The 16,781-nt window shown below is 38.4% G+C and overlaps 1 protein-coding gene across 34 annotated transcripts in view; it reads left to right on the top strand.

Moving 5' to 3' along the window:
* The window catches only part of ATF2 (activating transcription factor 2), a 97,348-nt gene that overhangs the window by 54,126 nt on the left and 26,441 nt on the right, over positions 1-16,781 (top strand). For all 34 annotated transcript variants that reach the window (XR_010149647.1, XR_010149651.1, XR_010149646.1 and 31 more), the window contains 3 exon segments: positions 307-485; positions 1,067-1,181; positions 3,513-3,599. Coding sequence is in view for 26 of the 34 variants with exons in the window: in XM_063790157.1 (XP_063646227.1) it covers positions 307-485; positions 1,067-1,181; positions 3,513-3,599 (381 nt within the window). In the remaining 8 variants the exon portion in view is untranslated.

The raw sequence follows: 16,781 nt of genomic DNA, 5'->3' as shown, positions 1-16,781 counted from the left end.
TTATTAAAATTCTCTTGGTATCATAGCCAAGTTGCCCAGTCTAACTTATTTCTGGATTGATAGGAGAACAAGTTGTACTGGAAAAAAAAAAAAAAACGAGTCTTTTTAAAATTAAAATATTAATTGAACATTGCATTTGAATCTTTACAGCTCTTCTAAAATGTTCTTTTAATTAATTTTAGATATTAATTTGCTTTTAGCAGTTATTATTCTGTAGATGCTTTTAGAAGTGTGTTACATTCTGTTCACTAAGGTACATGATTTGTATTTTTAAATGCCACCCTTGTTTATCTCATTGTTAAATAGGAAGTACCATTGGCACAAACTGCACAGCCCACATCAGCTATTGTTCGTCCAGCATCATTACAGGTTCCCAATGTGCTGCTTACAAGTTCTGACTCAAGTGTAATTATTCAGCAGGCAGTACCTTCACCAACCTCAAGTACTGTAATCACCCAGGCACCATCCTCTAACAGGCCAATTGTGTAAGTGATTCAGGCCAATCATTGAACATATACATGAATTAAGTTTGTTTTGTAATGATTTTTCCTAAGACATTTGATTATTCAAACTAAGATCTTAGTTTTGTATGTGTGTGCATGCTTCGAATTTTGGAAAAAGTACTTGCGTAGTCTTCTTTAATATAAATATTAACTAACAGAGTGGGAGATAAATACAACTAAAAACAAATATAGAATGTGAATTTAAGATAGTCTTATTTTCATGCTATTTCACACAAAATATAAAATTACTGCATCACCAGATTCCATTTCTTTCAGTTCTTACTGGTAGCTCCCAGGAGCTCTCTGATGACAGTTTTTCTCATTTTACAAATTGGAGATTGTCCTAAGTAAATCCATAACTTTTCTCTTCTTTTCAATACTGCTACACAGGTTATGCATTTAAGATGCAATTAAAAATAATTAAATTTTGCTATTTGCTTTGCTGTGGTTAGAAAATGTATTTTTAAATGATATGATTATAGGAGTAAAAATACTATTGTATTTTTAAGAGACAGTTGGTATGAATCTCTTTTTTAAAATTTCTCTTCTTTTGTTTTTCTTAGCCCTGTACCAGGCCCATTTCCTCTTCTGTTACATCTTCCTAATGGACAAACCATGCCTGTTGCTATTCCTGCATCAATTACAAGTTCTAATGTGCATGTTCCAGCTGCAGTCCCAGTAAGAAAGTTAGACTATTTAAATCTCTATCGCAAAACTGATCTTTGTAGTCAGAAAATAAAGTTGGCTGCTTGACTGGCTTATGAAATTGAATTTAACATAATATTGATTAGCAGATGATAGTATTTATTTGTTATCATTGTAATAGCATATACCATTCAAGGTATAGCTATTTTTTCTCTTCTCCCCAAAACCTTAATTTTTTTTTTATACTGAGATCTTCTTATTCAACCCATATCAATTTGACTGGACTTGTAGCATTCAAATATTAACACAGATTTCAAATTTTAGAAAGATATTTGTACTAGAATACTTGTCAGGTAACTCTGCGGTATTTCTATTAGTATGGAAATTGTTTATAAAGACACACTCTGAATTTTTGTGGTCAAGTAGGGTTTGTAGAATCTTTGATAGCCCAGCATGTTAAAATGTAAATGTTCTAGAAAAATAATCTTTCACTTTCCCTGTGAAAAGACCCCGCAAAAAAGTTTTTTGAGGGGTGTGTTAAATATATAAATTTTGAAAGACATAGACAAAATAGTTAACTATCTACTTATGATATTTAATAGTTTGGCCAGGCATGGCGACTCATGCCTGTTGTAATCCCAGCATATTGGGCGGCTGAGGTAGGAGGATTGTGTGAGCCCAGGTGTTTGAGACTGCAGTGAGCTATGGATCCTGCCTGGATGACAGGGCAAGACCCCAAGTCAAAAAAAAAAAAAAAAAGTAATAGTTTAATGAACATTTAAAAACACATTGTTTGGAATAATGTGTGTTAGAAAATTGCTTTTTTCTTACTTACATTACATAAAACAGTTTTATTCAAACAAACTCTTCAGTTATGTCTTTGACATTCGAATTTTCATCCTGAGAACCACTTTTTGAGACATCTAGCACAGTTTCCAGAACACATTATTTTCTTTTTCATCTAAATCATTTATGATATATTACTTTTTGAATCTCTCTATTATTCTCTCCCTGGAAATCTCACACCAAGCATTAGGTACTTATTTATGTAATAAAAAGATAGTTTTTTCTTTTACCTTCTAAGATGCTTGTTACTGATCAGTACAGTGTAGCTTTTAAAAATTATTTTTAGGCCAAGTGCAGTGGCTCATGCCTGTAATCCCAGCACTTTGGGAGACCAGGGTGGGTGGCTTGCCTACGTCCAGGAGTTCAAGACCAGGCTGGGCAACATGGCAAAACCCCATCTCTACAAAAAATAAACACAAATTAGCCAGTTGTGATGGAAGCACCTGTAGTCTCAGCTACTCAGAAGGCTGAGGTGGGAGGATCACTTGAGCCTGGAGGTTGAGACTGTAGTTAGCCGAGATTGCACCACTGCCTTCCAGGCTGGGCAACAAAGTAAGACCTTGTCTCAAAAATAATAAAAAATAAAACTTATTTTTAAAAGCTTACTTATAGTAACATTCCAACACTTTCGGTGAGATTACCCCCAAGAATATTACTAGGATTAATGTTTGATATTTATATCTTTTTTTAATTAACTAATTCTTCCAGGTGATCTTTCGAACTATCCAAAATTAGCATTGATTGACGTAATTTCAAGATAATGTGCCTTCTTTAAAAAGAACTTTGTTGTTCAAAATGCATTATTTGAGAGACTTTGTGAGGACTCAGATATAAGGTATCTGCTTCCTCTTTACTGAGAATATTTTTTTGAGGAGGGAAACATTCTTGCTTTGTTTTTGAGATTCTGATTATCCTGTTACATGTACCTAGTGATGAAAGCAACCGGAAATGAAAGAAAAGATATGCTTTATTTATACAGTAACTGTGTTCACTCAGTGTTAGGTTTAAGAAAAAAAAGGAAAAAACCAAAATGGTAAAACCTGTTACAGATTATTTCAGAAATTATTACAGTGTGTTATTTGTTATTATGTGGTATGTATAAGAAAATTCATTATATATATTTTTAGAAAAGCAAAATTCATTGTTGAAATTATTTTTTACGCCTAAGTGTCACAAGTTTTGACATTCTTCCTTTCATATTCAAAATGGAAGTTTGACAGATCTTTGAGAATTTTTGCATTAATCACTTTGAATATTATGAATTTCTAACAGGGACCATTAAGAAAGAAATTGTAGAAACTGAAAATTAGGAAAGCACATGTCTCAGAAATTGACAACTTTTGAAGGATAAGTCAGGATATAAGACCAAATGAGGATTTGGTATAGAGATAAAATCAGCTGGTGATAAATTTACAATGTTCTGATTCTTAAAGTCTCAAATTATTACAACAGCAGTAAAGTACAAATCTCATTTTGAATATATTCTCTAGCAATTATTTTTCCTTATCTCATGCATAGCTCGTTCGACCAGTCACCATGGTGCCTAGTGTTCCAGGAATCCCAGGTCCTTCCTCTCCCCAACCAGTACAGTCAGAAGCAAAAATGGTAAGCCAGATTTTATTTGTTCTGTACATTGCTTGAGGCTGTTTTGAATTAATGTTTTCACTAAAGCCTGCTTCAAATGCACAATTTAGATCACATTTTTATAAAGTTACGGACTGTTTTATACTATAGATAAACCACAAAATTTGAAAAAAGAAATCTTCCTTTAGCATAGTGAGTAGTTAGTGATACTTTAAAATTAGTGGCAGATTAGAAGTTCTGTTTCTTGTCACTTGTTGTTTGTCTGGCTTTTTCTTGTGGCTTTTTCTCCTCCTAGTGGAAAATAGGAGTATTACATCTGAAACTAGATGTGATCATCTGAAGGCAGTGCTGCTAATAATGATGAGTGGTTTTAACAGTATTAAAAAGAATTCTGAAATAGTGTACAAGTTAGCAAACATGATAAAACCATTTTTTTCTATTGTGCTGTTTGGATGCTATTAAATTAATGTTTAGATGTGTATTTTAATTTTAATTTTAATCCTAACTCCACTATTCACTACCTTTAATTAAGCAACTGTAACTTTCCTGAGATTGCATTTCCTCATCTGTAAAATAAAAGGATTAAGCTTTGGTTTCTGGGGTACTTCTTAACCCTAAATCCTATAAACGTTCTAATTTTCTTAGTAGAAGATCTGACGATTCTATTTTTAAAGAAAATCAGGGCCGGGCGCAGTGGCTCACACCTGTAATCCCAAGCACTTTGGGAGGCTCAGGTGGGCAGATCACCTAAGGTCAGGAGTTCGAGAGCAACCTGGCCAACATGGTGAAACCCCATCTCTATTAAAAATACAAAAATTAGCCGAGCGTGGTGGCGCATGCCTGTAATCCTAGCTACTCGGGTGGCTGAGGCACAAGAATTTGCTTGAACCCAGGAGGCCGAGGTTGCAGTGAGCCAGCATCGCACTATTGTACTCCAGCCTGGGTGACAGAGTGAAACTCCGTCTCAAAAATAAAATAAAATAAAATAAAAATCAGTGTAATTCTCCTTGCTGTGTTATAATACAATAATGTCAGTTAATTAATAACATCGATTAATTGGGTAGATGTTAACGTTCTATATCATAATAGGGCTAACAACAGCAATTAATTAATGTATCCTTAGGAAATCAATAGATTAGTAGTTATTAGACACCTTCTGTTTGCTTCAGTTATTTGCTAGGCACTATACTAAATACAAATTTTTACATGCTAAAACATATTGCAGAGCTGAATTTATTTATTTATTTATTTATTTATTTATTTTTGAGATGGAGTCTCGCTCTCTCACCCAGGCTGGAGTACAGTGGCACAATCTCAGCTCACTGCAACCTCCGCCTCCTGGGTTCAAGCAATTCTCCTGCCTCAGCCTCCTGAGTAGCTGGGATTACAGTTGTGCACCACCATGCCTGGCTAATTTTTGTATTTTTAGTAGAGACGGGTTTTCACCATGTTGGTCAGACTGGTCTCGAACTCCTGACCTCGTGATCCCCCCTCCCCAGCCTCCCAAAGTGTTGGGATTACAGGCGTGAGCCACCGCACCCGGCCTGAAAAATTTTTACTGCTATTCTCCATTAGTGCAGACAATCAGTCAGAAATTTGCACAGGACACCCTGTTTTAGCAATAAAACTTACATATTATCTGAATGAACAGCAGTTGGTTGAAGAGTATAAAAATTAGGTGGTTATTGATTGTTAGAGAAGACCCTAAAAACCCAAGGAGGAAATTTTTCACATCATAGTATGTTCAGGTCAGAGCTTTGGAAATACTAAGATGAATCTTCTTCACTTGATAGCAGAAGAGCTTCACCAGGGGCCTTTTGTGCACTTCCTATTTTAGTATACTGATTGATGAAAAATTCAATTTAATTTACCATGCAGTGGGAACTGAATAGAGCAGATATAGATATTAAAAGGAGATCCTGTTATTGTGTACTGCATCTAAAAGTATTTTTACATATTCATTGGACTTTTTTCTATAAATTAATTCAAAAGGAACAAATCCAGTTTTAAGAAATACCTTTATTTACAAGAGTAGGCCATATTTTTAGAAACTGTTAAACTTTACACTTAACCTGAATAACTGTTTCTTTTAGGTCATCAGGAAATTAAATTAAAAAGAATAAAAGTTTCTCTCTTTCCGATCGGTCCACTCCATCTATTCTGATGTTTGTAACCATAGATTAGTTATAGAATTTCATATAAATAGCCACTTTATACTCTTATGTCCAGCTCAGCATGTCTCAGATTTATCCATGTTGTTGAGTGATCACAGTTTGCTTCTTTTTATTGCTGAGTGGTATTCCATTGTGTGAATATACCACAATTTCTTTGTCCATTCTCCTGCTCATGGACACTTTAATAGTTTCTAGTGTTTAGCTATTGTGAATAAAGCTACCATACACAGTCTTTTTTTTTTTTATTGATCATTCTTGGGTGTTTCTCGCAGAGGGGGATTTGGCAGGGTCATAGGACAATAGTGGAGGGAAGGTCAGCACATAAACAAGTGAACAAAGGTCTCTGGTTTTCCTATGCAGAGGACCCTGCGGTCTTCCGCAGTGTTTGTGTCCCTGGGTACTTGAGATTAGGGAGTGGTGATGACTCTTAACGAGCATGCTGCCTTCACGCATCTGTTTAACAAAGCACATCTTGCACCGCCCTTAATCCATTTAACCCTGAGTGGACACAGCACAAGTTTCAGAGAGCACATGATTGGGGGTAAGGTCATAGATCAACAGCATCCCAAGGCAGAAGAATTTTTCTTAGTACAGAAGAACTAAGTGAAGTCTCCCATGTCTACTTCTTTCTACACAGATACAGCAACAATCTGATTTCTCTATCTTTTCCCCCACCTTTTCCCCTTTTCTATTCCGCAAAACCGCCATCGTCATCATGGCCCGTTCTCAATGAGCTGTTGGGTACACCTCCCAGACGGGGTGGTGGCCAGGCAAAGGGGCTCCTCACTTCCCAGAAGGGGCGGCCGGGCAGAGGCGCCCCCCACCTCCCGGACGGGTCTGCTGGCCGGGCGGAGGCGCCCCCCACCTCCCTCCCGGATGGGGCGGCTGGCCGGGCAGGGGCTGACCCCCCACCTCCCTCCCGGAAGGGGCGGCTGGCCGGGAGGGGGTTGACCCCCCACCTCCCTCCTGGACGGGGTGGCTGCTGGACGGAGATGCTCCTGGCTTCCCAGACGGGGCGGCTGCTGGGCGGAGGGGCTCCTCACTTCTCAGACGGGGCAGCTGCCGGGCAAAGGGGCTCCTCACTTCTCAGATGGGGCGGCTGCCGGGCGGCAGGGCTCCTCACATCCCAGATGGGGTCGCGGCCGGGCAGAGGCGCTCCCCACATCTCAGACGATGGGCGGCTGGGCAGAGACGCTCCTCACTTCCTAGATGGGATGGCAGCTGGGAAGAGGCGCTCCTCACTTCCCAGACTGGGCAGCCAGGCATAGGGGCTCCTCACATCCCAGACGATGGGCGGCCAGGCAGAGACGCTCCTCACTTCCCAGACGGGGTGGCGGCCAGGCAGAGGCTGCAATCTCGGCACTTTGGGAGGCCAAGGCAGGCGGCTGGGAGGTGGAGGTTGTAGCGAGCCGAGATCACGCCACTGCGCTCCAGCCTGGGCACCATTGAGCACTGAGTGAACGAGACTCCGTCTGCAATCCTGGCACCTCGGGGGGCCGAGGCTGGCAGATCACTCGCGGTTAGGAGCTGGAGACCAGCCCGGCCAACACAGCGAAACCCCGTCTCCACCAAAAAAAATACGAAAACCAGTCAGGCGTGGCGGCGCGTGCCTGCAATCGCAGGCACTCGGCCGGCTGAGGCAGGAGAATCAGGCAGGGAGGTTGCAGTGAGCAGAGATGGCGGCAGCACAGTCCAGCTTTGGCTCGGCATCAGAGGGAGACCGTGGAAAGAGAGGGAGAGGGAGACCGTGGAAAGAGAGGGAGAGGGAGACCATGGGGAGAGGGAGAGGGAGACCATGGGGAGAGGGAGAGGGAGACCGTGGGGAGAGGGAGAGGGAGACCGTGGGGAGAGGGAGAGGGAGACCGTGGGGAGAGGGAGAGGGAGCCACAAAACGTACTTCTATGAGGATATCTGCTCAGCAATTGTCTGTCTCATACACATTCTTATATAACTCTTTTCATGGCCATATATTTTCATTTTATTGACTAAACAGCTAAAAGTAGAATCGCCGAGTCAGAGGGTAGGTATACATTTAACTTTATAAGAAATTGCTAAACCTTTACCCAAAGGTTTACATTCCTACCAGCAGCGTATGGGAATTCCAGTTGTTCCCACATTCTTGTCAACATTTGGTTCTCCCTGTCTTTTTAATCATAGACATTCTAGAGCTGTTTAGCAGTGTCTCATAGTTTTAATTTCCATTTCCTTTTTGGCCAGGCATTAGTTGTGAGGTCTTTTGCCCATTTAAAAAATTGTGTTGTTTTTCTTTTATTGATTGATTGATTGAGACGGGGTTTGGCTCTGTTACTCGGGCTGGAGTGTTGTGGCATGATCTTGGCTCACTGCAGCCTGGATCTCCCAGCCTCAAGTGATCCTCCTGCCTTAGCCCCTCAAGTAGCTGGGACTACTTGTATTTTTTTGTAAAGATTGCTCTGCCAGGCTTGTCTTGAACTCCTGAGCTCAGGCAATCCACCCTCCTCGGCCTCCCAAAGTACTGGGATTACGGGCATGAGAGTCACCGCACCCAGCCAATTGTTTTTATTATTGCATAATTATTTTTATTTATTTATTTTTGAGACAGAGTCTTGCTCTGTCCCCCAGGCTGGAGTGCAGTGGCACAATCTCAGTTCACTGCAACCTCTGCCTCCAGGGTTCACGCAGTTTTCCTGCCTCAGCCTCCCGAGTAGCTGGGATTACAGGCTTCCGCCACCACATGCAGCTAATTTTTGTATTTTTAGTAGAGATGGGGTTTCACCATGTTGGCCAGGCTGGTCTCGAACTCCTGACCTTAAGTGATCTGCCTACCCCAGCTTCCCAAAGTGTTGGGATTACAGGCGTGAGTCACTGCACCTGACTGTAATTCTTTTTTTGTTGTTGTTTTTGGACAGTCTTTCTCTTTGTCACTCAGGCTGGAGTGCAGTGGTGAGATCTTGGCTCACTGCAGCCTCCCCTTCCCAGGTTCAAGCGATTCTCCTGCCTCAGCCTCCTAGTAGCTGGGATTACAGTCACCTGCCACCACACCCAGCTAATTTTTGTATTTTTAGAGATGGGTTTCACCATGTTGGCCAGGCTGGTCTCAAACTCCTGACCTAAGGTGATCCACCTGCCTCGGCTTCCCAAAGTGCTGCGATTACAGGCGTGAGCTACTGCACTCAGCCTGGAATTCTTTATTTACACTGGATATAAGGTTTTTGTTAGAGAGAGAGGTACGTATATTTCTACTGTCTATTTTCTGTTAGTGTGTAGCTTGCCTTTATTTTTCTTAATGGTATGTTTATACTCCCATTGACTTACTTTTGTCTTTAATATTTGTTTTCTCCTACTTAATTAAGCTTAATTTGCTTATCTTTTTTGGGTTTCTTAAAGTAGAAGCTTAGATTATCTATTTAAATCTTTTTTCTAATATAGACATTTAAAGCTATAAAATTTCCTCTGTGCACAAATTTTGATATGCTATACTTTTATTGTCATTACTTTTTAAATTTCTCCTGTGATTTCTTCTTTGACCTGTGAGTTATTTAGAAGTGCACTATATAATTTCCAAATATTTCAAGGCTTTTCTATTTATCTTTTTCATATTGATTTATATTTTAATTACATTGTGGTTTGGGAACTTACCATCTTTGGTATATTTGATTTTCCTTTATTTCCATTTTCTAATAGATCATAGCTATTTATTTCAGCTCATTTGTGTAACAGTAGATATTGCTGTGCTGGTACAGTAGCCTGAACTGGTAATGTCAGTGTACTGGATAAGGGAATTCTGGTTACTTGAATTTTTTTGTTGCATAGAAATTATTTCACACTTCAATATTCTTTTTATATTAACAACATCATTTAACAGCTATTTCTATCAATTGTTACATGGCAAACATTTCTTGGGTTCTAAGAAATTCAATAGACATGATCTTAAATTTTGAGATTTTTCTTGCAAATGTGTTCAGTGGCCATCAGGAGAGTCAAAAAAGAATGTTCTTCTAAGAAGACCATTATGGTTTTCTTTTCCAGCATGTGTAGCAATTAGGATTGTATTTTATCAATGAGCTATTTTGTTTTGGGTTTTGATTTCATATTTTTTGGGGGGGGCAGATTTTAATGCCCTTGATGGTGACTTGTACACATAATGATTATTCAGGGACTACTTTTAAAAAATAATATAAGATTTATTAAGATTACAAGTTTAAAAACCTAGTGCTTTCCTAAGTTCTCAAGGCAATTTACATGTACAGTTATGTGATGATTGCTTTTAAAGAGCTTAAAATATAATCTTAAACATGCTAAGCTATATACATGTAAAGCTATGTACTCAATAATTCTCTCAATTGTCTGACTTTCTTAAGTACTTTAATAATTCTTAAATTTAACTAAACTTAGTGATACATAGTTTTCTTAAATATTCATTAATTATTTAGAAGCTTACTTAAGATTATCTCAGCACTTACAACTAAAATCACAGGCCCATTATCTCAGCACTTACAACTAAAATCACAGGCCCAAGTCAATCTCTTAATTAAACATTTTCACTTAAAGTCCAAGGGTAATGTGTTATTCCACTTGGCAAGTTAGATTAGACACTTGTAGAACGTAAAATACCAAATAGGTATAGTTTATTTGAAATTTAAGTTTGAAATTAAAATGTCAGTGGTATTGGTTTACTTTTTTAAGCTTCAGTGGGCTTAAGAAGACTCACCATATAAACAATTCTGTCATCCCAACTGAAGAACATTGAAGATGGGTTCGTATCCCAGTGCACAGAGCTTTCTTAATGACCAGATAAATGGTCACAGAACTTGATTCTTTCATGCCTTAAAGATAGAACTCCAAGTCCAAGTTCTCCAAATAAGTGGTTCCCAGCTCACATTCCCTAGATTCATGTTACACATTAAGTGATTTTTCTGACTCTTCACCTGTTGGCGCACCGCCCCCCCTACCCCGCCACCACCTTAAAACTTGTAATTTCTTCTTTTACTGCTTTTGTTGGATTTTACTTTGTTGTTTTCAGATCTTTGAAAGTATTTTAAACATCATCCTTTTGGGGTTCTGCATCTCTCTCAAGAATTTATTAGACCTTTATGATCACAATCTGTTAATAACATGCTGTATATTGTAGCAGTAGTGATTCTGCTAAAATGACCTGTGGTTAAAAATAATGGGATTGGAACATGGAAGAATGAGTAGCACACTACAGCTAAAGAGAAATTTACTTTGTATGCTAACATAGGATGTTTTTGTAATTCTCTGATTTTCAGATGTTCAGTGCCTTTCCAGGAAGATATTATGTATGCATTGTGTTTGTGTGTGCTGTGAATACTGAAATAAGATCTTTCTTTTCTGCCAAAAAAAAAAAAAGTCTTCAGAGTAAGCTTGTATTTTTTAATTTTTAAGAACTTTAAGCCTTTGGAAAAGTAAGAATGTGTTAAATGTCGATAGGGACCGAAAAATGAAAGACTATATAGTACTTTTTAATACAACAGAAAAATTCCCAGGATATAATTTTCTACAGAATTAGACTAGTTGTCACTAAATTTTGGTTTCAGGGTTTTGTTTGTCATTAAGCCCGTAAATCATATTACTCTTCTAATAAAACAATTTTCTTTTGTAATATTTGTAATCAAAAAGCAGCTCTTCTGAATAAGAAAATGTTAATCATCTGGGAATTTTAAGATTTAGTAGAGTATTTAAATAGTATCCTCCAGAGTCTTTTTTTTTTTTTTTTTTTTAAGATGTGTGACAAACTGAGAAATATCTTTGCACACAGTGGGTAGCCAGTAGGTTTTCTGCAGGGGGTTTCTACTGAGAGCTGACAGAGGGCATCTTGGCAAATGTTCAGAAACCTACATTAACTTGGTTGGGCCCTGCATGGAACCTCATGTTCAGCAGAATTCTTCTGACCTGCCTCTGCATGCCGAGCTAATCAGCAAATACCTAATGAGCCCACTCCAAAGAAACAGACCCTCTCTCAACCTACTTGATTTTCATGTGTTCTCTGGGGGTGGGGAGACAAGATTTCATGAGGACTGATGATGCTGCAAAGACCACAATAATGATAATTAACTTGCTGAATTTAGAAGATTATGCTGTTAATTAGTTGCAAAATAAAGATAAGTAATAGAGCAGCAGATGGTAGGATAACACCCAGGAGAAGGAGGGTTATTACTCTGATGAGCTTTTGTGGCACATATGAAATATGGATCTGACTTTTTCATAAATTGTTTCTAGAGAACATTATCTTTTTTCTTTGAACTGTGATGGAGTACTTTGTTCTTACTACTAAGTTCTGACAGATGTGATAAAATTTATTTTCAAGGGTGCAACATAGAACTTGAATGACAATTATTTCTAGGAGATCACCTCTTAAAGCGAATGTGTCAGATTGGTCAGCACAACAAATTATTCATCCTTTAATTAATTGAAACAATCTATATCTCTCTAAGAAAAAGAGTTTTCAGTATAGTAGTTGAACTTTACATCACTGAAAATTAAACATTAAAATACTGGTCTGTTTCATAGAAACATAAGACATTTTTGTTTATCAAACAAAGTCTACCTTTACTTTAAATTAAAATTATGCCTAAGTTTTCTTGTACAGGTTGGATAAAATAGACCTTGTAAAGTCCTCCTTTTTTTCTCTCTCTTTTTTTTGAGTCAGGGTCTTGCTCTGATGCCCAGGCCAGAGCTCACTGCAGCCTCAAACTTCTGGGCTCAAGCAAACCTCCTGCCTCAGCCTCCTGAGTAGTTGGGACTACAGGCATGCACCACCACACCTGGCTAATTTTTAAGTTTTTTGTAGAAATGGAGTTTTACCATATTGCCCAGGCTGATGTGGAACTCCTGGGCTCAAGGAGTCCTGCCTTGGCCTCCCAAAGTGCTGAGATTACAGGCATAAGCCATCACACCCCACCTTAAATCTTTAATTTTTATGAGTGCTCTATCTTTACTTCTTAGAGTACTTAATCCTTATTTACATATATTAGATTTGTCTATTGAGAGAGATTTTTGATCTTAGTAATGGACTGACCAATATCAGATGCTTAACTTAATTGATTACTAATAGATTTAGAAAATTTAACATTAGACTAGAGCTCCAGTTTGGCAAAGCTTTTGTTTAGAATATGTTTGGTGAACTGGGAGTCAACAAATAGAATTTCTGGTTTTATCTCTGCTAACTTTGATTCTGGGAAGTAACTTCAGTTTTTTGGAGTTTCTGTATCTGTAAGATGGTGATTGGACTAATTGACTTTCATTATGTCTGCTAGCTCCAAAATTCTATTGTAAAATAAATGTTCATTACATTTGTTTTCATTGATTTTTTTTTTTAAACCCAAGTATTTGGCCTTCTTCAAATGCTCCTAACAAATATGTATGGCTGGATTGTAGATATCCTTACATTAATTGTAAAATTTATATGAATGATATTTAGTGACTGCTTTTTTGACCTAACTCTAATTTTTTTAGCGTATGTGCATTTTTGTTGTAGTTTTAGAAAAATTAATGGACAGTTTAGAACAGTGTTAATTAACCCTTAAAATCTTTTTCTTCTGTTGTATACCCACTGGCATACTTTTCAAGTCAGACCCATTGTAATCAATGTAACAGCATGGAGCAAACATTAGAGCTTCCTCACTGGATGAGTACTGTATACCCTAGGGCAGTCAAGGAAGGATAATGAATGAATACTGATGCTGCTTTTAAGTGCTTTATAAGGTAGTAACTTGCCCTACTAAAGATTATTCAAGAGAGTGATGTTTATGTACTTCAGGCTCCCCTATGTGCAGTTACTGTATTTCATTAATTCTGAGAGTTAAGCTCTTCACTGTAAAACTTTAAATGCTCTTCAATTCTATGATAATTTCTACCTAAGAACTTAAAAATCTTTTCCAAACACATAATTTACTAAGCCTCACATTTCTACTTCTAGTTATATTTGTGCACATTTTAAAACTAGAAATGAAAGCCCCAATTTATCACTATAGACTGGGTACTAGTCATGGTATTTTGATGTCTAACATTCTATTTATAAAATATATAAATATGCAGACTGGCGACCTCCCAAGACTCTCTCCCTTTGTTCTGACCCACACTTTTCCAACTCAGGTGTTTCTACTTTAAATACTTCTTGATCGTTTTCCTAAGTATTCCTGTCTGGTTCTAGCCAGCTACTACTTTAGTCCCTCATTTAATTTCAGTTTTAATCCATCCACTTCCACATTATCCCATCAATTATTAGGGTCCTAATTTCCTATGTTTTAGCTACTAATATAGTTGTTTCTGATTGTTTAGAAAAGGAACTAGGAATCTTGTCTTGATTCTAAAAAATTCAGTTTTTCTTATGGTCTTGAGCATGTCTCTGTTAGGAATGCTTACTTGTTCCCCGGTGCTGTAAAGAAATAGCACTTGAACATAAATTTAATTTCTTCAGCAAGGCCAATTTTTTTACTTTCTGCAGAAAGGGTACACTCGCCAGCACTTTTCCCATGAGAGTACACCGAACAAAGGAGACAGGGTCATTTATAACCTGACGCATCCACCCTACTGCCGTGTCCAGTTTCCATTGGCTGGAATGGGACCTCACATTCTGTATTTGTCCTGATTGGCTAGCAACTTAGAAGTTTTAAAAGAGGCAAAGGCAGAGGAGAACAAAGGAAGGAGGAAGTAACTTGTGGAATGCTGAGAAAGGTAAAAACACCTTCAAATAAGGAAGAGGAACAGGCTATGACCTAATGCTTACTTGGACCAGTATACGCATGCCAGGGCAAATATGTAGGTAAATTGTGGGAGCTAAGAACATAAAGTACATTGATTTCTTTATTACGGCTAGCAGATATTTGAATGTTAGCACAGGTCTTTGAATAAATTTTGCTTCTAAGAGAAGTTACTATTTATTCCTAATTAGATGGGGAGGAGAGTCTTTGAAGAGGAACCTCTAGTTTACTTTTTACATCTCATATATAAAATATGTTTGGGATCAAACCAATGCTTAAGATGACCCTTAGGGATATTTTGAAAATTCAGAAACATAGGAACTATCCTGATTCTTTGGACCTCCGTGCTAAGAAAATAGAGGCCTCAATAGTATTCTTAAAAGAAATAAGGAGGCCGGGCGCGGTGGCTCACGCCTGTAATCCCAGCACTTTGGGAGGCCGAGGCGGGCGGATCACGAGGTCAGGAGATCGAGACCATCCTGGCTAACACGGTGAAACCCCGTCTCTACTAAAAATACAAAAAATTAGCCGGGCGTGGTAGCGGGCGCCTGTAGTCCCAGCTACTCGGGAGGCTGAGGCAGGAGAATGGCGTGAACCCGGGAGGCGGAGCTTGCAGTGAGCCGAGATCGCGCCACTGCACTCCAGCCTGGGCGACAGAGCGAGACTCCGTCTCAAAAAAAAAAAAAAAAAAAAAAAAGAAATAAGGAAACTGACATCTGAAAAATTCTTTTACGAGTCAGATAGTTTTACATGTTATATTTATTTTTCAACTCAACTCTGCAAGGAAGTTATTATTCCCAGTTTTATAGGTAAAGAAATTGAGACTCAAAGATCAATGATTTGTTCAAAGTCACAGATAGTTTGAGGTAGAGTTAGGTTCTGAACCTAAAGTGTATTCTCAGCTTTATAAGACCATAGTACATTGCATGTTCTAATCAGTGAAAGCACTAGGATATTACATAAGTGGTACTTTTTATAATTCATAAAGAAGTAGTCTGTCAGAAAAGAGGGAGAAAACATGCCTGATCCTGGCTTAGCAGTTGCAGTAACAGGTTTGGCACTCTAAATCCTTATGATTGTTTTTTGAATCATTAAGCCACAAAGTTTCAGACTCTCTGTCTTGAGTTTTCCCTGTGTTTTCTGGTAGCACCAAGGATAAAGTATGCAGCATGGTGCCATGGAAATATTTTACACTTGAAATTAAAGAGATCTGGGTTTATATCCAGGATTTGAACTAGCTTAACAGCTCTGCATCCTTGAGCAAATGATATCTGGTTTCCTAAAGTGTAAAATGGGGATACTATACAATTAAAAACTCATTAAAAAACTACAGATAATACAACAACACAGGTGAATCTCAACTGCATTGTGCTAAGGGAAAGAAGCCAGATTCAAAAGGCTATACAATGTATGTTTCCAAGTATGTGATCTTCTGGAAGAGACAAAACTCTTGGGATCAGAAAACAGATCAGTCGTTTCCAGGGCCAGGGAGTAGAAGGAGAGTATGACAGGAAAGGGCATGAGGATTTTATTGTGGTAAAACTGCTGTGTATCCTGATTGTAGGGTAGGTTGCATGAGTGTATTTGTTTGTTAAAATTCAATAGAGGCCAGGCACGATGGCTCACACCTGTAATCCCAGAATTTTAGGAGGCCGAGGAGGGTGGATCACTTGAGGTCAGGAGTTCAAGACCAGCCTGGCCAACATGGCAAAACCCTGTCTCTATTAAAAATACAAAAATGAGCCGGGCGTGGTGGCATGCACCTGTAATCCCAGCTCCTCAGGAGGCTAAGGCAGGAGAATTGCTTGAACCGTGAAGGTGAAGGTTGCAGTGAGCTAAGATCATGCCACTGCCCTCCAGCCTGGGCGACAGGCGAGACTCCCTCTTAAAAAAAAAAAAAAAAAAGAAATTTAATAGGATTGTACACTAAACAGAGTTAACTTGCTATGTGTAACTTATATCTCAAGAAAAAACTTTTCTTTTTACAAATTGACTTTATTTTAAAAATCACACCCAGAATATACGGTGATTCGCAAGAGAGAGAAAATGTCCACTAACATTTGTTCACGCATAATTACTGCCTCAGTTGAAATTCCGGTGATCTTTTCATATATGCTTCAGTTTTTATGGGATCTGGATCACGTATGATAGACAGTAAGAAGATAGGCCTAGATGAAAAGGAAGAAATTACAAGTTTTGAAATAGTTATAAAAATTTCTGAATTGTTCTTAGTTGAAGTGAATGGAAATACTTGTACTGGTATTATTTGGGGGTCTTTTTTAAAAGCTCTTCTCTCACTCACCCCTTTCTGCTGTACTCAGGGAAGG

This window comes from Pan troglodytes, chromosome 13 (genome assembly GCF_028858775.2).
Source record: "Pan troglodytes isolate AG18354 chromosome 13, NHGRI_mPanTro3-v2.0_pri, whole genome shotgun sequence".
Taxonomy (NCBI): Eukaryota; Metazoa; Chordata; class Mammalia; order Primates; family Hominidae; genus Pan; species Pan troglodytes.
Note: the sequence above shows the minus strand (reverse complement) of the source record. Positions and strands in the feature narration are given on the sequence as shown.